Source organism: Pan paniscus, chromosome 1 (assembly GCF_029289425.2).
Source record: "Pan paniscus chromosome 1, NHGRI_mPanPan1-v2.0_pri, whole genome shotgun sequence".
In the NCBI taxonomy this organism is placed as follows: domain Eukaryota; kingdom Metazoa; phylum Chordata; class Mammalia; order Primates; family Hominidae; genus Pan; species Pan paniscus.
In genome coordinates this window covers 107,229,035-107,249,520 of record NC_073249.2, presented here as the reverse complement: position 1 = coordinate 107,249,520, position 20,486 = coordinate 107,229,035, and the positions used below count along the sequence as shown (strand labels likewise).

The 20,486-nt window shown below is 40.7% G+C and overlaps 2 protein-coding genes across 7 annotated transcripts in view; both read left to right on the top strand.

Annotated features, from left to right (window-relative positions):
• DENND2C (DENN domain containing 2C) overlaps window positions 1–4,364 on the top strand; it is an 87,555-nt gene extending 83,191 nt beyond the window's left edge. For all 6 annotated transcript variants that reach the window (XM_008973593.5, XM_055114249.2, XM_055114254.2 and 3 more), the window contains exon 19: window positions 1,588–4,364. In XM_008973593.5, coding sequence (XP_008971841.3) covers window positions 1,588–1,619 — 32 coding nt within the window. In that variant the 3' untranslated portion in view covers window positions 1,620–4,364. The remainder of the gene's footprint in view (window positions 1–1,587) is intronic.
• Window positions 4,365–5,449: 1,085 nt separating this feature from the next.
• BCAS2 (BCAS2 pre-mRNA processing factor) lies at window positions 5,450–19,653 on the top strand. Its single transcript, XM_003805648.5, has 7 exons — window positions 5,450–5,714; window positions 5,820–5,912; window positions 10,451–10,521; window positions 11,448–11,609; window positions 16,439–16,489; window positions 17,123–17,203; window positions 18,960–19,653. The coding sequence occupies exons 1-7, from the start codon at window positions 5,622–5,624 to the stop codon at window positions 19,084–19,086; spliced, it is 678 nt and encodes a 225-aa protein (XP_003805696.1). The 5' UTR covers window positions 5,450–5,621; the 3' UTR covers window positions 19,087–19,653.
• The last annotated feature ends 833 nt before the right edge of the window (window positions 19,654–20,486 follow it).

Sequence of the window (20,486 nt, the reverse complement as noted above, 5' to 3'; positions counted from 1 at the left end):
AGACCCCATCCCTACACAAAATTTTAAAATTAGCTGGGCATGGTTGAGCATGGTGGCTTATGCCTGTAATCCCAGCACTTTGGGAGGCTGAGGCAGGTTGATCACCTGAGGTTAGGAGTTCGAGACTAGCTAGCCTGTCCAACATGGTGAAACCCCATCTCTGCTAAAAATACAAAAATTAGCCTGGTTTAGTGGCAGGCACCTGTAATCCCAGCTACTTGGGAGGCTGAGGCAGAAGAATTGCTTGAACCCAGGAGATGGAGGTTACGGTGAGCAGAGATCACACCATTGCACTCCAGCCTGGGCAACAAGAGCAAAATTCTGTCTCAAAAAAAAAAAAAAATTAGCTAGGCATGCTGGCACATTCCTGTAGTTCTAGCTACGCAGGAGGCTGAGAGGCCCGAGGGGGATCGCTGGAGCCCGGGAGTTTGAGGCCTCAGTAAGATGATCTTGCCACAGATGACAGAGTGAGATTCTTGTCTCTAAAAAAATAAATAAATAAAAATTAAAAAAATAAATAAAAATAAAAAATAAATGTGGCTGAAAAAGCTTTGCAGTAAGTGGGCCTCATCACAAAAGCTTTATAATCAGATCAGCAATATAGCCTTAAATAGGCTGACCATAAACCATGATGCTAGTTTCAAAGTGTTTTGGAGAAAAAGCATTTTTCTCAAAATTTGGGATCCCTCATCAGAGTGGTCTGTGGGGCCATTTCCCAGAGATGAACTTCCCTGATATAAGTTTATTTATTTCATGATATGTTTGCATATCATCATTATTAATCTTTTCTAGGACACATTCCTTGGAGAATCTTATAAAAACTGTGGTCCTTTTTCCCAGAAAAATGTATTTACAGCATATAAATAAATTTTGCATATAATTTTAGGCTGCTCATATACCCCATGAAGTCTATCTTTGGTACTCCAGATTAAAAACACTTGGTTTAGAGGGACTTCTGAGGCAAAAGAGGATTTCTTACAAGTCTCTAATTTTCTACTTCATACAGAAACACATTTATGATTTTTCAGTAATAGTTAATTAGTATGATACAAGAGAACAGGGGTGTGGCTAGCCTAAAATAATGAATAACCTATATTCTACGATATTTATATTTTGTCTTTGAAATATATGCCCCCTAATTAGGCCCTGTCCTTCACTAGCTGACAGACCATGGACAAATTAGGCCTTAGGCTGTCATTTCATCTTTATACAATGGGGTTAGATTAGATCAGTGGTTCCCAGCTCTGACTACATTTTATAATTTCCAGAGAACTTTAAAAAAATTTTCCCCTGGGCTCCAGGAAATCTCTGGGGAGAAGCCAGGTGATTTTTAACCTATAGTCAAGGTTGAAAACCACTGGATTACATGATGTCTGAGTTCTTTTCTGCCGCTACAATTAATTAGACATATGGGGTTTGGGGTTCATTTTTGTTTTTGTTTTGGGGGTTAAACACATCAACTGAGTTTGAGATGTCAGCTTAACTCTTGGGCTGTTCTGAATGACTGACCTGTTAATCCCTTACCTCAAATAATGTACAATAAATAAAAATGAATTGAGCATTCACTGTACTTTTCTTTCCCTTTAGGAAGCAAAATGAAATTTCTGCAAAAGAAATGAAATCTCTGATTGTCTCCATCCTGAATATACAACAGAAAGTGCCAAAGAAAATATTTTTCTAAGGGTCAGGATCCCATGAAGTATTCTACAAAATTCTTGAAATTTTAAAAGGTTAAAGAGCGAGTCAGGCTGTCAGAGGAGGATTCTCCTGTTGCTGCTGTAGTAATCACTGGAGAATTGTTGGGAATGGTCTGGAACCATGCCATCTTTACTCTGTCTCCATTTTTTTTTATAGCAGCCTTTTCTGTGTGATTCTTGGGCTCATTCTCTGTTTTGTGCTTTGTCTGTGAAAGTAGTTGTGTTTCACAAGGAAAAGCCTTGTTGTTGTTACATTTAAAAAATAGCTCAAAGATGAGAATAATGAGAGAAATGCTGAGTTTAAGGTAGTAGAGAGACATGATGGAAATGGACAACACTAGCCTTATACACATAATTCTCATCACTGAACTATCATGGCCCCTTTAAACCCATGGGCTGTTTGACCTGGGCTAAGGAATAGACTCATCACATATCTCCATTGTTTTGCCTTATATTATATCTAGGGGAATCTCACTTAGGAGGAAGCCCTACTTGTAATATTATAAGGTACTGTTATTAAATACCTTATAAAATTAGACATCTTGCAACTCCTCCTCCAAATTATGTGGCATTTGAGTAGTTTGCTTGTCCCTCACATGTCAACATTAAACTTTGTGGAGGCTGGATGCAGTGGCTCACACCTGTAATCTCCACCACTTTGGGAGGCTAAGGCAGGAGTTTGAGGGTGGGAGTTTGAGACTAGCCTGGGCAACATAGCAAGATCCCATCTCTACAAAAACATTTTAAAAATAAGTAAATAAATTTAAACTTTGTGAAATTATAGCTAATATGAAAATGTCCTTTCAAGGGCATGGGAGCCACCTTTATTTTTTAGTGTCCACCATGTGCCATGCACTGTGGTATATGTATGCATATCATCTCAACCAATCCTTAAATCAACCTTATGAGATAGATATTTGCATCTCCATTTTACTAATAAACTGAGGCTGGGTGCTATGGCTCACGTCTGTAATCCCAGCACTATGGGAGTCCAAGGCGAGTGGATCATTTGAGGTCAGGAGTTCGAGACCAGCCTGGCAACATGGTGAAACTCTGTCTCTACTAAAAATACACACAAAAAATTAGCTGGGTGTGGTGGCAGGTGCCTGTAATCCTGGCTGCTCGGGAGGCTAAGCCATGAGAATCGCTTGAGCCCAGGAGGCGGAGGTTGCAGTGAGCTGAGATCGCGCCACTGCATTCCAGCCAGGGTGACAGAGCGAGACTCCATCTCAAAAAAAAGAAAAAAGAAAAAAACAAATTCAAAGAAGTTAAATACGTTGCCCAAAGTTGTACAACACAGAACTGAAGCCAAGACTTTTATGGACACAGAAAAAGTTGGTTAGTCCTACAGATGGAAATTTCATCTCAGTAGGATTATATAGCTATTTCTTTTATTAATAAAATTTTTCTATTAAGTGTACCAGAGCCACTTTTCAGCTCTGAGGATAAGGAACTTTATAGGTGCCTAGATGAGACTCTTTTTATTCCCCTAGAAATGTTGAAATTTTTGCTCTAATTAAATTAGACTCAAAATATGAACATTCCTTGAACATATACCACTTAGCCATCCAGACCTTTAATATCTAAAGTAGTAGTAGTAGTGATTGGAAAGAGAAAGTTTTCAGTGATGGTGCAGTGTTTTTGTGTGTGTGTGTGTGTGTGTGTGTGTGTGTTTTGTTTCGGTTTTTTTTTTTCTTTTGAGATGGAGTTTCGCTCTTTTTGCCCAGGCTGGAGTGCAATGGTGTGATCTCGGCTCACTGCAACCTCCGCCTCCCGGCTTCAAGCAATTCTCCTGCCTCAGCCTCCTGAGTAGCTGGAATTATAGGCACCCGCCACCACACCTGGCTAATTTTGTACTTTTAGTGGAGACGGGGGTTTCACCATGTTGGCCAGGCTGGTCTCGAACTCCTGACCTCAGGTGATCCACCCACCTTGGCCTCCCAAAGTGCTGGGATTACAGGCATGAGTCACTGCACCCGGCTTGTGTGTGTGTGTGTGTGTGTGTGTGTGTGTGTGTGTGTGTGTTTTCAAACTCATGGGCAAATTCAAGTTCAGATGGTGCACTTTTCATTGATTAATGTTATAGCAAATGTCAGTTTGTTTTCTTCAGTTTCTGCTGATGGTTTTAACTGGCACAGAAAGTATTTATTCAACCTTACAAAACTGTGTAAGTTGTATTGTGATACAGTTTATTGACTTGTACAGTATTGTCATTACAACCCATTCAGGTATGCATGAATCTGAAGCAGAACACCATTTAAGACTGGTGCTGTATAATTCCTACAGATGTGGGTCCAGGGAATAGAACTGAGCCTGTCTTTTTTTTAATGTTAAGCAGGTTACCCCCAGTGGGGCTTCTACTAGACATCTCTCCATTTGGTCTCTTCTTACACTCCAACCCAGCAGAAACAGTTAATAATTGGATGTTTATAAAATGGGGGTAAAAGGGTTTACTGTGATGGATCCTGGCTATCCCTCTAGGAGGAGACCTTTGCTTCAGCAATGTTGTCTTCATCCTCGCAGCCTGAAGCTGCTTCATTTCCTTAGGTCTGTTGTGTTTTCTGTAAAGTGTTAGGAATTCTGGATATTTTTGTAAAAGAATCAAGATTTGTATAAAATGTTGTTTACAGATCTTTTAATGAATAAATACATAAAAACCCCACAGATCCCTTGGAGAATTCTTTAAGATCTTTTATGTTACTTAAATCTATAGCTAGCACATTTACCTAATGGTACTTCGGTAATAAGAATTAGTCTTAGACTGACCAGGCTTAATAACGGAGGTCAACATTTCCAGGCTCTTGGCAGACAAAGCCTGGGTCTAGACTGCACACCGGGCAGGGCATATAGTCTGACAACTTTATTTGGTTTTTACCTGCTTAATCAAAGGGAGGCTGCTTAGTCCAGGAGCCATGCAGAAGAGAAAGTGCATGGGCAGCAGCTTGAGTGGTTCGGAGGCAGTGAGGAATGCCATTCTATTACCGTTAAGTCCTAAAGGCAAAATGACAGGATTTTTAAGGAACTGAGGTTCCTTTTGATACGCAGACCATAAAGCTTCACAATTTTAATTGGAGACTGGCGCCCAATTCTAGAGTCTCTTTAAAAAATGTACTTATCCAATGCAAAGGTTTTAAGGGCGCCAAGGGGGTAGGATAGTTGGGGTACAGCAAGGAAGTAAAAGAGGAATGACCTGGGGTGCAGCGGCTCACGCCTGTATTCCCCACATTTTGGGAGGCCAGGAGTTCGAGGCTAGGCTTGGCAACATAGAAAGGCTCCATCTCTACAAAAAAAATTAAAAATTAGCCAGGCATGGTGATGTGCACCTCTAGGCCCAGCTACTAGGGAGGCTGAGGTGGAAGGATCGCTTGGGCCCGGGGGGTTGAGGCTGCAGTGAGCTATGATCACGCCACTGCACTCCAACCTGGGCAGCAGAACAAAGACCCTGTGTCTACAATAAAAAAGGAAAAAAGTCTCGCACAGAGGAAGAGAAGATTAAGGGGAGAAGGTGGGAGTAAGCAGAGGTGGGAAACCAGTTTATCTCTCCCCGCCAAATGCTGCAGCCAGTTCCCTCCAAAAGTGTTAAGGGGCTCCCCTTCCAGATATCAATGTTTTGGAGGAAACGAAAAGCCCCAACTTCAAATCGCCGCCATTCGCAGGCAAAAAAAAAGGGCAGTAAGCAGAGGACAGGAAATTGAGGCCTTTCGCGACGCAGACAAGCCAAGACGTTACGTCACGTCCGCCCAAAACAAACCAGCCCGGCAATTTCTAGATACCGGGCGGACCCGCCTTCAAAATTAGCAACTGAGCATGCACTAACGTCAATACGGAGGGAACGTAATTACATCAGTGTCAGGCGCCGGCGTAATTAAATATAACTGAGTTTACGCAGACGCAGAAGACGCAGGCAAACCTGAGGTCCTCAGAATGGCGGGCACAGGTTTGGTGGCTGGAGAGGTTGTGGTGGATGCGCTGCCGTATTTTGATCAAGGTTATGAAGCCCCTGGTGTGCGGGAAGCGGTGAGTGCGGGGTGTCTTTGTAGCTGACTCACTGCTAGCTGGCTCGGTACTGAAAGAAACGTTACAATTTGTCACTTCTACCCTGGTCCCTATTCTCTTTCTTAGGCTGCAGCGCTGGTGGAGGAGGAAACTCGCAGATACCGACCTACTAAGAACTACCTGAGCTACCTGACAGCCCCGGATTATTCTGCCTTTGAAGTAAGTATGTCTTGAGCCCAGGTGTGAACGAGAATTCCTGTGAACCTTTATTTTGGATTGAGAGCTTTAAATTCCAGTTTTAACCATTGCCTGCATAGCTACTACTTACCTACTGTATAGGTGTCAGTCTATTGAAAACAACTAGATAGATAAGTCTTCTCCGAAGTTCTTATTCTAAGATCCATAGGAAGACTTTCTGGGGCTCCACAACTCACTTAATGCAAAAATTTGTGGCTACCATTCTTTGAGATAGGATCCATGCGTAAATTCTCAAAGGGACCCTGTCCTGCCAAGATTCACTCTACAGCAAGTGATCTAGGGTTTTTTAATATGTATAAGCCTAATTACCTAAGCTCTTTAGAACCACTGGAGAGTGGCATATTAAAGTCTAGTTATTTACCAAATGTATGTGATACGACTGAAAGGACAAACCATATCCAGGTGTATACTACTTTTTTCTCAGCCTTCTCCTTTTTTCTGTAATCTATCCGATGTTTTTATTAACACATTTCTGATTAATGTAGGCAAGAATTTTCACTGATATGAATACTTTACAAGTGCTAGGTGCCATTCTAGATTCTGAGATCATAGAGATATATGGGGTTTTTTTAAAATATATTTTGTTTTCTTTTAATTTTTCTTTTCTTTATTTAAGACAAACATCCTCTCCAAAAAAGATAGGGTTTCTGAATACAGAAAAATACAATACAGTGAGGAGCTAGATATATAAAACAAAAAGTTTACAATAGTATGTATAAATGTGTAATAATATGTAAAGGACCTATAGCGGAGGGTATGTATAAGGACAAGAGGATTAGAGAAGGGAGTGTCCGTGATTGCCTAAGGAGTCAGATGCTGTTATACTCCACACATTGAGTAAGATACTATTTTAAATGTATAACCTTGAAGTACACCCAGGATTCTAGTTAGGGTCTAGTTAGCTAAATGAAATGTAAGATATCATTTCTAAATTATTGGATTCAAGTATTTCAGTATGTACAGCTTGGAGGATTTTTTTTCCCATTATACCTAATCGTTTATTTATGAAAGGATTGTATTATTTAAAGTATACACCCAGTATTTAGCTGGGTGTGGTGGCTCACACCTTTAATCCCAGCACTTTAGGAGGCTGAGGTGTGAGGATCACTTGAGACCAGCCTGGGCAACATAGTGAGACCCTTTCTCTACAAAAGAAAAATTAAAAAGTTAGCCAGGCATGATGGCATGCACCTGTAGTCCCAGCTACTCAGGAGGCCAAGGTGGGAGGATCACTTGAGCCTGGGAGTTCAAGACTGCTACAGTGAGCCATGATAATGCCATTGCACTCCAGCCTGGCAATAGAGTGAGACCCTGTCTCAAAGGGGGGGAAAAAAAAGATATTATTTACATTAAAGTAACATGAAAAAATTGTTAAGTTTGTTGTTGTTTTTGTTTGAGACGGAGTCTCATTACGTCACCTAGGCTGGAGTGCAGTGGTGCCATCTCTGCTCACTGCAACCTCCACCTTCCGGGCTCAAGTGATTCTCCTGCCTCAGCCTCCCGAGTAGCTGGGATTGCAGGTGCCTGCCACCATGCCTGGGTAATTTTTGTATTTTCAGTAGAGACGGGATTTTACCATGTTGGCCAGGCTGGTCTTGAACTCCTGGCCTCAAGTGATCCACCCACCTCAGCCTCCCAAAGTGTTGGGATACAGGTGTAAGCCACCATGCCCAGCCTTGGCTGAGTTTTAAGTAGAAGACGTATGTTCCTATGAACGTGTTTTCCTATGCTTTTTCTAAATATTTGTACCTAGGTGTAGATGTTAACCACATTAAGAACTAAGTACAGTAATGCTTCCTTATTGGACTGATTTCTGAAGGTTTCAGATAACTGCATTCAATCACAGACTTTTTAAAATACTTTTGCCAGTTTTTTTCCTTCTCTCTTAAATACCTTTGTAATTAGTTTACTGATTATTTAATTAGTAAACTCCCAGGTTCAAGTGATTCTCCTGTAATTAGTTTACTGATTATTTAATCCTTTCTTTTTTTGAGACAGAGTCTTGCTCTGGTGCCCAGGCTGGAGTGCAACTCCTCGGCTCACTGCAACCTCTGCCTCCTGGGTTCAAGCCATTCTCCTGCCTCAGCCTCCCAAGTAGTTGGGATTACAGGCACGCACTACCATGCCCAACTAATTTTTGTATTTTTAGTAGAAACGTGGTTTCACCATTGTGGCCAGGCTGGTCTCGAACTCCTGACCTCAAGTGAATCACCTGCCTCGGCCTCCCAAAGTGCTGAGATTACAGGTGTGAGCCACCACACCTGGCATCCTTTCTTAGTAATAGTTGGTAATATTTACTGGATTCATTGTCTTACTTGGTGCACATAACAGCTCTATAAACTATATAACTATGTTTGCTATCCCCATTTTTTAGCTGGGAAAACTGCAGCTTAGAGAGGCTAATTGACTAAGACCTTAACCGTTCTTCAAACTGCCTCTGAAATTACTCTTTCATTAATTCATTTAACAACTATTTACGAAGGTCTGTTCCATTCTGGGTATTGGAGAACAGTATCGGCAGGGTCCATACTCATGAACCTTAAAATCTAGAGTGTTGAGACAGACAATAAATAGATCAGAAAAATTGTTGATAAATGCTGCACAGAGAATGATAGTGATAAAGTGACTGGGCGACTCCAGGTTGGGTAGTTGAGGAAGGCCTCTCAAAGCTAAGATGAGACTACTCCATGAGCAGGGCTTGCCCCCGCCGCTCCATGAACACTGGCTTAGTCTTTGGAGAGAGATGAGCTAAAATTCCAGATTTATCACTTACTGAGCATGTGAGTTAGTTAAGGGTTCCTCCTATGCTACATGGCTCAAGACTACTTATACTGCATTTTTATACTACCTCTTGTTTAATTGGCTGTTACTCCTTGTCTGTCACTGCAGAATTTTCTAGCTAGAATGCCCTGGTTTTTTTTTTTTTTTGCAGGAAACTAGGTAACTACATTTTCTTAAGATTGTGTGTAATTTAGCAGTAGCCCTTGCAAAATACTTTCTGCAGAAAGAAATGCTTAATACGAAATTTTTTGTTTTTTGTTTTTTGTTTTTTTGTTTTTTTGTTTTTTTTTTTTGAGATGGAGTCTCACTCTGTTGCCAGGCTGGAGTGCAGTGGTGTGATCTCAGCTCACTGCAACCTCCACCTCCCAGGTTCAAGTGATTCTCCTGCCTCAGCCTCCGAGTAGCTGGGATTACAGGCGTGTGCCATCACGCCCGGCTAATTTTTGTATTTTTAGTAGAGATGAGGTTTCAACTTGTTGGCCAGGATGGTCTTGATCTCTTGACCTCGTGATCCACCCACCTCGGCCTCCCGAAGTGCTGGGATTACAGGCGTGAGCCACCTCACCCGGCCTAATAAAAACTTTTAAACATTCATGCAGGCTTCTGTAAGGCCTTTGATACTTATTTAGTCTAATTGTTAAGATAGTCGAAACCCTCAGAAAATTAAAATTACATGGAATAACCAAAGTATTACTACAAAGAAATATTTTAAGCAGTTCTTTATCCTCAGGGTAGGAAATGTGCAGAATGGAAATGGGTTAGGACGTTGGCCCTAAAGAGGAACAGCTATACTACATTTACTTGCGAACAGTAAAATTGCTAGAGAAGATAGTGAATATAAAGAAAAGACACTTTGGGAGGCTGAGGCAGGCAGATCACCTGAGGTCAGGAGTTCGAGACCAGCCTGGCCAACATGGTGAAACCCTGTCTCTACTAAAAATACAAAAATTAGCCAGGCATAGTGGCAGATGCCTGTCATCCCAGCTACTCGGGAGGCTGAGGCAAGAGAATCGCTTGAACCCGGGAGGCAGAGATGAGCCAAGATCGCGCCATTGCGCTCCAGCCTGGGGGACAAGAGCGACACTTCGTCTCACAAAAAAAAAAAAAAAAAAAAAATTATTTCTTGGATTTCTGGAGGCTGGAAAGTGTACGGTTCACAGGCTGCATCTGGTGAGGGCCTTCTTGCTGGTGTGGACTTGGTGTACAGTCCTGAAGCAGCACAGGGCATTACATGGCAAGGTAGGGGCACACAAGAGAAAGACAAACTGGCTTTTATAACATACCCACTCTGGTGATAACTCATTAATCCATGAATGGATTGAGCCTTCATAACCCAATCACCTCTTAAAGACCCCACCTCTTAATACTATTACATTGGGGATTAAGTTTCTGTATGAATTTCAGAGGGGACAAACATTCAAACCATAGCACTGTCGAACTGATTCTGATATGCTTCTGGAATTGAGAACCACTAGTTTAGGATTAATCCTTTTCTCTGTGGGCTCCTTAATACATGCCACTTTTCCTGAAAGTGAAGTGAGTGAGTGAGTGTGTGTGTGTGTGCTTCAGATTCTAGAGAGCATTTAACTCAGAGAAGAATTAGGGAAAGGTAAACAATTCATTATAATGGGTAGTGTAGCTTAAATCTGTTCTTTGGTGATTGTTAATTTCAGTTGTCAACATGATCTTAGAAATCTTTTTTCTGATTTACACATCAGACTGACATAATGAGAAATGAATTTGAAAGACTGGCTGCTCGACAACCAATTGAATTGCTCAGTATGAAACGGTAAGAATATTAAAATGGAAATTAAAATTTAGTTTGTAGTAACTCAGTAATGAGCTGAGATTTGTGAAGAATGTATTTGCTGGCTAATATTGGCAGTGTTGGCCGGGTGTGATGGCTCACACCTGTAATTCCAGCACTTTGGGAGGCCGAGACTGGTGGATTGCTTGAATCCAGGAGTTTGAGACCAGCCTGGGCAACATGGCAAAACCGCATCTCTACCAAAAATAAATAATAATAATAATAATAATAATAAACGTACTTGGGTGTGGTGGCACGCACCCGTGGACCCAGCTACTTGGAAAGCTGAGGTAGGTGGATCGCTTGACACCCCCCAGGAGATGGAGGTTGCAGCAAGCCGAGATTGTGCCACTGCACTCCAGCGTTGGGGACAGAGGGAGACCCAGTCTTGAAAAAAAAACTATATATATAGAGAGAGAGAGAGAGAGAGAGAGAGGCAGTGTTGAAGGACTGACTGGGTAGTATGAAGAGAGAATAGAAGGAGTCATATCGCTTCTCATTTTTTTTCTCTACCGGTGCATGGGTATGTTAGTGGATGGGTGGGTGTGAGTATTTTACAAAAATGGTAGCAAACTTTTTTGTCTACTGCTTTTTCCCCTTAATATATTACTGACATCTTAATATTATTAAATATTCTTCAGTAACATTTAATAGCTAATGTAACAATCTTTTATGTGAATGTAATGTTGCTTATTTAACCAGTTCACATTGAAGTGAACATAATGGTGCTAAATCATATTTGTAAATTGATTGTTAGCATATATCGGTTTCTTATTATTGCAAGGTTTACATCCTCAGTCTTCTGTAGTTTTTATACTATATGGAGACTCATGGGACATTCTACTGAGAAGAGATGTAAAGGCTTGGCAGTATAGATGGTTTTATTTTATTTTGTTGTTTAATTTCAGATATGAGCTTCCAGCCCCTTCCTCTGGTCAAAAAAATGACATTACTGCATGGCAAGAATGTGTAAACAATTCTATGGCCCAGTTAGAGCATCAAGCAGTTAGAATTGAGAATCTGGAACTAATGTCACAGCATGGATGTAATGCCTGGAAAGTATACAATGAGTAAGAACCTTTTTCTTCATCTTCTGTTTTTTTTGTTTTTTCTCTTTTCTTTCCATCTCACCCAAAGTTTTAGTACGTTTTAAAAGTATGGGAGGTGCTGGGTGCAGTGGCTCATGCCAGTAATCCCAGCCCTTTGGGAGGCAGAGGTGGGTGGATTGCTTGAGGTCAGGAGTTCGAGACCAGCCTGGCCAACATGGTGAAACCCCATTTCTACCAAAAAAAAAAATACAAAAAATTAGCTGGGCATGGTAATGTGTGCCTGTAATCCCAGCTACTCTGGAGGCTGAGGCATGACAATTGCTTCAGCCTGGGAGGCAGAGGTTGTAGTGAGCCAAGATTTTGCCACTGCACTCCAGCCTAGGCGACAGAATGAGACTCTATCTCAAAAAAAAAAAAAACAAAGAAAAGAAAAAGAAAAGCCGGGCACGGTGGTTTACACCTATAATCCCAGCACTTCAGGAGGCCGAGGCGGGTGGATCACCTGAGGTCAGGAGTTTGAAACCAGCCTGGCCAACATGGTAAAACCGCATCTCTACTAAAAAAAAAAAAAAAAGATTAGCCGGCCATGGTGGCGCTTCTGTAGTCACAGCTACTCAGGAGACTGCGGTAGGAGAATTGCTTGAACCTGGGAGGCAGAGGTTGCAGTGAGCTGAGATTGTGCCACTGCACTCCAGCCACGGTGACAGAGCGAGACTCCGTCTCAAAAAACAAACCAAAAAAAACCCACAAAGTATGGGTAGGGGAAATGCGATAAAAATAATATAGCTAGACTTTGTCTTGGGATTATGTTCTAGAATTGCAACCCATATGAAAGGCCACTATTTTGAAACCCACCTCAAAGTTCAAGAGTACTAACAGGACCTAAACCAAACTACCACATTTATTGTATATTGTAACAAAACTAGTTCTGAGGTCCCATTTGCAGAGCACCACTTGATAGAATGTTATCAAGCGTTGCTTAAACAGTTGATTCTCATTAGTCATGGGTTATGTTCTTTAAGTCCTATGAACACTGAATTAGCAAATACTGTACCATTTCTCCTAGGGGAAATATATACATATTCATGTGCACACATATACATATCTCTCAAATAGATTATAATCTTAAATCCTAAAATAAACTCATCCTGGTAGACTTATTTATTTTATAAAAGAGAAAACAAAGTTGAGAAATGTAAAGTAACTTTCTTGAAACTGCCCCACTAACAGATCCCAGACTTGGAACTTGAACTTCATCCTCTGGTTATTTCTGTATGAGAGCTAAAACAAGAAGGCAAAGCACCTCCTTGTTCATCCTCAGCTGAAAATGTGCATGCTTAGCTGCTCAGATTTTTCACCACTGTGCACATGTCCATGAATGACTGCAAAACACTACAAGTAGTAATTTTGGGATTACAAATAAATTTGAGCAAGTATTTGTTGTCAAAACAAGCCACTGACATCCTGTTTCTGTTCCATGTAACTAGCTCTAGCTTTAGTATTTATTGTCTATCTAGAATTCAGATTCCTTGCTTGCAAAATTCAGTGGTTAGATTATCTGCATGGCCCCTTTGTGCCCTAAAATTTCCTGAGTGTCTATTCACAATTTAAGAGAAAAAAGCCACTGAACTTCATAACAGTATGTACAACTTTCGTTAGAGTATGTTTCCTGAAACATAGCTATATAAAATAAAGCAAAACCATGAAATGATAATACTGTTTCTCAAATCTTCAGAATTATGCATTTAATATTTGTAGCCACATAAAAATGATCCAGTGGACAAAATCCAGAATTTGGGAAACTCTACAAAGCCAACAACTAACTTTCTTTTATATATCTATATATTGCAAGGGGGGAAAAAGAAGAAAGAATGGGATTAGGGTGATTAAGAAATGTAAGCGACATCAATAAATCTGTTTCACAAAATGGAAAAATGTGATTCTTCTCAAGAAGCTTTATCTAATGGAAGAGATAATAAGTTTTATGCCAAGTAACCAATAGTCCATTTTTGGCAATATGGGGGCAAGTGCTACATTGTGTGCTGTGGTCTGTAAACTAAGCGTTAAGAGATGGGGCATTGCCAGGCGTGGTGGTTCACGCTTGTAATCCTAGTGCTTTGGGAGGCTGAGACAGGAGGATCACTTAAGGCCAAGAGTTTGAGACCAGCCTGGGCAACGTAGTGAAACCCTGTCTCTATAGAAAACAATAAAAAAAATAGCCAGGTATGGTGGTACACACTTGTAGTCTGTTTCAAAAAAAGAAAAAAAAAGATGTGGCATTAAGTTGAAGGTTGTTGAAGAAAGGTGAAATTGGGATGTTTAGAAGGAAACAAGGAAAACATTCCAAGAATGGAGAGCATAGATGCAGAGGAAAAAATATGACATTGAAAAGCACACTGCTGTCAACTTACCTGAAAACCTTTAATAATTCCCTATTACCTGCAAGGTAGAGGCCAAGTTTTTTTTTTTTTTTTTTTTTGGAGGTAGGGGTGGGGGGCGGGACAGAATCTTGCTCTGTCGCCCAAGCTAGATTGCAGTGCCACAATCTCAGCTCACTGCAACCCTCCCAGGTTCAAGCAACTCTTCTGCCTCAGCCTCCAGAGTAGGTGGGATTATAGACACCATCACGCCTGGCTAATTTTTGTATTTTTTGTGGAGACGGGGTTTCACCATGTTGGCCAGGCTGGTCCTGAGCTCCTGGCCTCAAGTGATCCTCCAGCATCAACCTCTCAAAGTGCTGGGATTACAGGTGTGAGCACCTGGCTGGGCCAGGCTTTTTAACATGGTATTCAAGGGCTTTTCCTTGCTACCTCAACTGTAGACTTAACTCAACCCAAACTAGTCCTTTCTCTGGTGATTATTGCAAATCCTGCCTCTGGGCCTTTACTTGCCCTTGTCTTTACCTGTTATACCCAAATTCAGCTTGTTTAGGGCTCAGCTCTAGTTTGCTTACTTGTCTTCTTCCCTGATTGAAATTCTGCTTCTAGTATTGTCTCCTTCTTCTGAGTAACTATACACAGAATTATTGTGCACATCACTTGTTTTCCATTTAATCACAAAGTGCTCTATAGTGCTTCACATTCCCCTGAGCATATTTTATCTCCTCCAAATTCAGTGGACACTTCTCCAGAGGAGATGTACTATATTTTATCAAAGTATATTTAAGAGGAAGGGTGGGAGAAGGGAGAAGACAAACTGAACTTTCAGGGAGAGCCAATTCAAAGGAAAGCTCCCTGTTAGTGGTCAGAAGTCTGGAATAGAGCACTAAAATCAATAGTGCTCAGCATGGAGTGATTGTCGAAGTCAAGGAAAGGGGGATGACCTGAGGGAAAGCCTAGAGAGGCACAGCTGTTTAAAGACTGAATCTTGAGAGAATTGCAGCTAATGCAAGGAAACCAGTCAGTAGAGGTAGGAGAATAACTCAGGTGAGCAACAGAAAATTTGAGTCACAAAAGCCAGGAAACAATATTAGATTTAGAGCAAGAACACATTAGGGCCAGATGTGGTAAAAATGGACCCTGTAGGTGATTGATCCACTGCCTTAAGAGGAAATTGATATGATGTGGAATTATATCTTAATAAAGTTGTTATTTAAACTTAAAAAAGAGATTAAAATCTGTTTTATTACTTCTCTAAAATAATTATATGGTACTCTGTATTATTGAACTTTTCCCCTGTGCTAGTTACAGCTGACCTGGACTGGTATCTATTTTTTATTTTGCTATGCATATGTTACATGCAAATATGGACTGATATCTCATTCTACAACAGTTTTCTTTTTCTCACCTCTCTCTAGTTAGCAGTAGACAGGAGAGAATGACAAGATGAATGTATATGCAGAAATATAGAGATAAAAGGGGGTTGAGAAATAAAATAAGTGGGTACTCAGATATATTCCATCTTTTCTATGACAAGAAGTCATGACAGTTTAAGAAGTGACAAAAGGCCGTGTGGCTCACACATGTAATTCCAACACTTTGGAGGCTGAGGTGGGGAGATTGCTTGAGCCCAGGAGTTCAAGACCAGCCTGGACAACGTGGTGAAACCCTGTCTCTACAAAAAAGTAATGAAAATTAGCCGGGCATGGTGGCTTATGCCTGTAATCCAAGCTACTTTGAAGGCCTGAAGTGGGAGGATCAATTGAGCCCAGGAGGTTGAGGCTGCCATGATTGCACCACTACACTCCAGCTTGAGCAACAGGAGAGCAAGACTCTGTCCCTCCCCTCCGCAAAAAAAAGCCGGGTACAGTGGCTCACGCCTGTTATCTCAGCACTTTGGGAGGCCGAGGCAGATGGATCACTTGAGGTCAGGAGTTCGAGACCAGCCTGGCCGACATAGTGAAACCCCATCTCTACTAAAAAAAAAAATACAAAAATTAGCAAGGCATGGCAGTACATGCCTATAATCCCAGCTACTTGGGAGGCTGAGGCAGGAGAATCTCTTGAACCAGGAAGCAGAGGCTGCAGTGAGCTGAGATCTCACCACTTCGCTCCAGCCTGGGCAACAGAACGAGACTGTCTCAAAAAAAAAAAAAAAGTAACCTAAGTACTCCAAGTATCAGGCAGGGCATGGTAATCCCAGCAGTTTGGGAGGCCAAGGTGGGAGGATTGCAGCTCCTTGGGAGGCTGAGGCAGGAAGATTACTTGATCATGGGAGGTGAAGGCTGCAGTGAGCCATGATCACACCACTGCATTCCAGCATGGGTGACAGTCCTCGATTATGGAGTGTCCAACATAGTTCTTGGCACAGAGCTCCATAAATACGATTTTTGGCAGAAAAACTTGAAAAAGTTCACTTTTAATTGGTACTATTTTAATGTATTTTAATCTGATTTTCCTCTTTTCCTTCAGAAATCTAGTTCATATGATTGAACACGCACAGAAGGAACTTCAGAAGTTAAGGTAAATTGTTTTTTCCTATTACAGAATGAAGTTTAAGTGAACCTTTAATAAATAGAAAATAGGAGGAAAAAGAAAGCAAAGAGACTGCAGCCAGATGAAAGTAAACAATTGATCCACTCTCTTTGTTCAACATCTGACACTGGGTTTGCCCTACCTAAGTAGAGGAGAAATAGGCCTGAGGTCTGAAAACATCTCTGCCACTTGCAGCTTGCAAGTCTGCAAACAGAAAGGCACTTTTAGAGTGGGAAAAGTTGCAGAATAACACATATAATCTGATTTTTAAAACCAATTTCTACACACACATATAGGAAAGCCTGGAAGGACACCCAGCAAAAACTCAACAGGAGTTATCAGGAAAAAGGAGACATGCATGAGAGGGGGGACTTGAGACTTGTAATCTGTGTGTGCTTGTGTGTGTGTGTGTGTGTGTGTGTGTGATTTCTCACAATGAGCATGTTTTATGAAACTTGTTATCAAAAAATAATTAGAAGAAAGGTAATTTCTACAGTTAGCCTATAACTGTACATAATATTGTTCTCATGGGATTAAGATATTCTCTTGTGTTATAGAGTTTTCTGTTGATTTAGGTCTTACATTAAAATGTAATTGGGTTGTATAAATAATTTTTTACAGAAAACATATTCAAGATTTAAACTGGCAGAGAAAGAACATGCAACTCACAGCTGGATCTAAATTGAGAGAAATGGAGTCAAAGTGAGTATCTATAATTCCATCATCTTTTAAATTGTTTAGCCCTTTCTAAGGTCGATTCAATAATATGATTCAAATAGCATTCAAATGGGATGCCACAGGTAACAAAGAAATGCTATTTTCTGAATTCACCCTTCCCCGTCTCTGCCTCTTTATAAGGTGTTAAAGAGAACTATAAACGAGAATTGAACCATTGGTGAAGGATCCTTTGCTAAATTGAACCATTGCTAAAGGATTCTGGTCTTAGAATACCCTGTTTTTAGTCTAGTATTTTTGGCCTTGAATAGAACTCTACCTTCATTCTCCTTTTAAACGGAAAAAAAAAAAAAAATAGCCAGGCACGGTGGCACATGTCTGTAGTCCCAGCTACTCTGGAGGCTGAGGCAGGAGGATTGCTTAACCTGGAAGGTTGAAGCTGCAGTGAGTCATAATCACACCACTGCACTCCAGCCTGGGCAACAGAGCAAGACCTAGTCTTTAAAAAAAAAAAAAAAAGGAAAAAAATTATTTTATAAAATCTTGTAGGGAGGGAGATTTCATACTTGATAATTTTTTTGTACCTCAGGTTTATGCATTTTTAAAAATGTTCTTTTACATACACACATGTATACCTTTATACAATATAATCTTGAATATTTGTGTCATTTCTCTCTTCCTTTTTGCTTGGCCATTCCCTTTCTCCCTTCATTACTCAAGTCATTCTTGTTCCACCATCTCCATGTACGTGTTATCAGTCTCGTTGGTACCCTTTCACGCTTTTTCCTCAATTTAATAAACTATTGCCTCTTTCCTTTTTGTTGATTAAATTAAATACTATCTTCATCACTCTTTCCTCTTTCTTCTGGTTTGCAAGTTCTCTCATCTGTTTCTAATTTGCTTTTTTATTAAACTTTTATTTTTAGATAATTATAGATTCACATGCAATTGTAAGAAATAATACAGAGAGCCAGGTGTGGTGACTCACATTGTAATCCTAGTGCCTTGGTAGGCCAAGGTAGGAGGATTGCTTGAAGCCAGGAGTTCAAGACCAGCCTGGGCAACATAACGAGACCCTGTCTCTACAAAAAAATGCTTTTAAATGAGCCAGGCATGATGGCATGCACCTGTAGTCTAAGCTCTTCAGGAGGCTGAGGTTGGAGGATTGCTTGAGCTCAGGAGTTCCAGGCTACAGTGAGCTGTGATCACACCACTGCATTTCAGCCTAGGCAACAGAGCAAGACCCTTTCTCTGGAAAAAAAAAAAAAAAAAAAAAAAGAATACAGAGAGATTCCATGTACCCTTTACCTACTTTTCCACAATTGTGCCTTGATTTTTTTTAATGGAAAGTTGAAAGTGAAGGTTAGGCCAGGCATGGTAGCTCATGCCTGTAATCCCAGCACATTAGGAGGCCGAGGTGGGTGGATCACCTGGGGTCAGGAGTTTGAGACCAGCCTGGCCAATGTGGTGAAACCCCATCTCTACTAAAAATACAAAAAAAGTAGCCAGCTGTGGTGGCGTGTGCCTGTAATCCAGCTACTCGGGAGGCTGAGTCCGGAGAATCCCTTGAACCCGGGAGGCGGAGGTTGCAGTGAGCTGAGGTTGCGCCATTGTTCTCCAGCCTGGGCAACAAGAGCGAGACTCCGTCTCAAAAAAAAAAAAAAAAAAAGAAGTGAAGGTTAGTGTTATAGCTCTGGGTGAACATGTGTATACATTTAAAATAAAATCTTCTAAGAGAAGTTTTACATTGAGTAATTTTTTTCTTTTCTTCCCCCCATTCTAGTTGGGTATCCCTGGTCAGTAAGAATTATGAGATTGAACGGACTATTGTTCAGCTAGAAAATGAAATCTATCAAATTAAGCAGCAACATGGAGAGGCAAACAAAGAAAACATCCGGCAAGACTTCTGAAAAGACAATTTAGCAGGTAGAAGAAAAGTTGGGCTTTTACAAAAGGCATCTGAACTTTTAATGAACTGTGAAGGACAACAGCATCTTCCCAAAACCATTGATGTTTAAGTGTTTAGAAATCATAGAAGGTGTAGGCTGCTGTGGTAATTCTATTTGTATATCTCAACAGAATTAAAATGTCTAGCTTGGTGGTATTTTTATAGCCATAAAAGAAAATCTTTAGGCTTTCAAAATAAGGATGACTTTAGAATAATATTGTGTCATAGAATTAATTTTCAGCCATGTGGACCATATTTTGTATCCAAGGATCCTTATTTAAAGCTTTCAACATGTACAGGAAGTTGGAAATTTTTGGTTTATGACTTTGTCTAATAAAGAGATAGTTCTAAACACATTCTTGATCACCAAACGACTTCAGAAAGACAGTGACTGTACAGTTATTATCATCATCGTCATCATCATAGGTAACAGTTATATCAAGCTTAATATGTGCTGAACATTGTTCTGAACACTTTAGGTAAATGAACTAGATGTATGTGAATAAAAATTATTTGGTCCTCACAAAAACCTCAGGAGGCGGTTACTGTTTTTCTCATATGTGGACATGTAACAGACACCAGTTAAATAACATAACTTGCCAGAGTTTTATAGCTGAAAGTGTCAGCTTTTTTATAGAAAGTTGTCAGTCAGGTTTTGAACCCAATAGTCCAGTTCCAGAGTTAATGTTCTTACTTCTCTACTTGTAAGGAATTAAATTGTGTAAAAGATTCCTGCCCAATTCAGAAAAAATATTTGCAACATATCAAAAGGTAGTGTTGCTAGGTGTGGTGGCTCACGTCTGTAATCCCAGTGCTTTGAGAGGCTGAGGCAGGAGGATCACTTGTGTCCAGGAGTTCAAGGCCACCATAAGCTATGATTGTGACACTGCACGCCAGCCTGGGTGACAGAGCAAGACCCTGTCTCAAACGAAGCAAGGTAGTCTTAATGTATAAAGACTGACTGAAAATTATTGCAAGGTCAGTGGCTCACACCTGTAATCCCAGCACTTTGGGAAGCTGAGGTGGGCAGATCACGAGGTTGAGAGATCGAGACCATCCTGGCCAACATGGTGAAACGTCATCTCTACTGAAAATACAAAAATTAGCTGGGCATGGTGGCATGCGCCTGTAGTCCCAGCTACTTGGGAGGCTGAGGCAGGAGAATCGCTTACACCCAGGAGGCAGAGGTTGCAGTGAGCCGAGATTGCACCACTGCACTCCAGCCTGGCGACAGAGTTAGACTCCGTCTCAAAAAAAAAAAAAAATTATTGAGAGGTGTTCATCTCAACTGATAAATATAAATTTGAAAAATCTAAAAATTATTTTTCAATTTTGAAAAAATAAAAGGATGTTCATTATAAT

Excerpts from the sequence above, each read along its gene's own strand:
- BCAS2 (XM_003805648.5), top strand. The coding sequence starts at position 5,622 with ATGGCGGGCACAGGTTTGGTGGCTGGAGAGGTTGTGGTGGATGCGCTG. Across the intron at positions 10,522-11,447 it reads GAATTGCTCAGTATGAAACG|ATATGAGCTTCCAGCCCCTT; the intron begins GTAAGAATATTA and ends GTTTAATTTCAG. Across the intron at positions 16,490-17,122 it reads AAGGAACTTCAGAAGTTAAG|AAAACATATTCAAGATTTAA; the intron begins GTAAATTGTTTT and ends AATTTTTTACAG.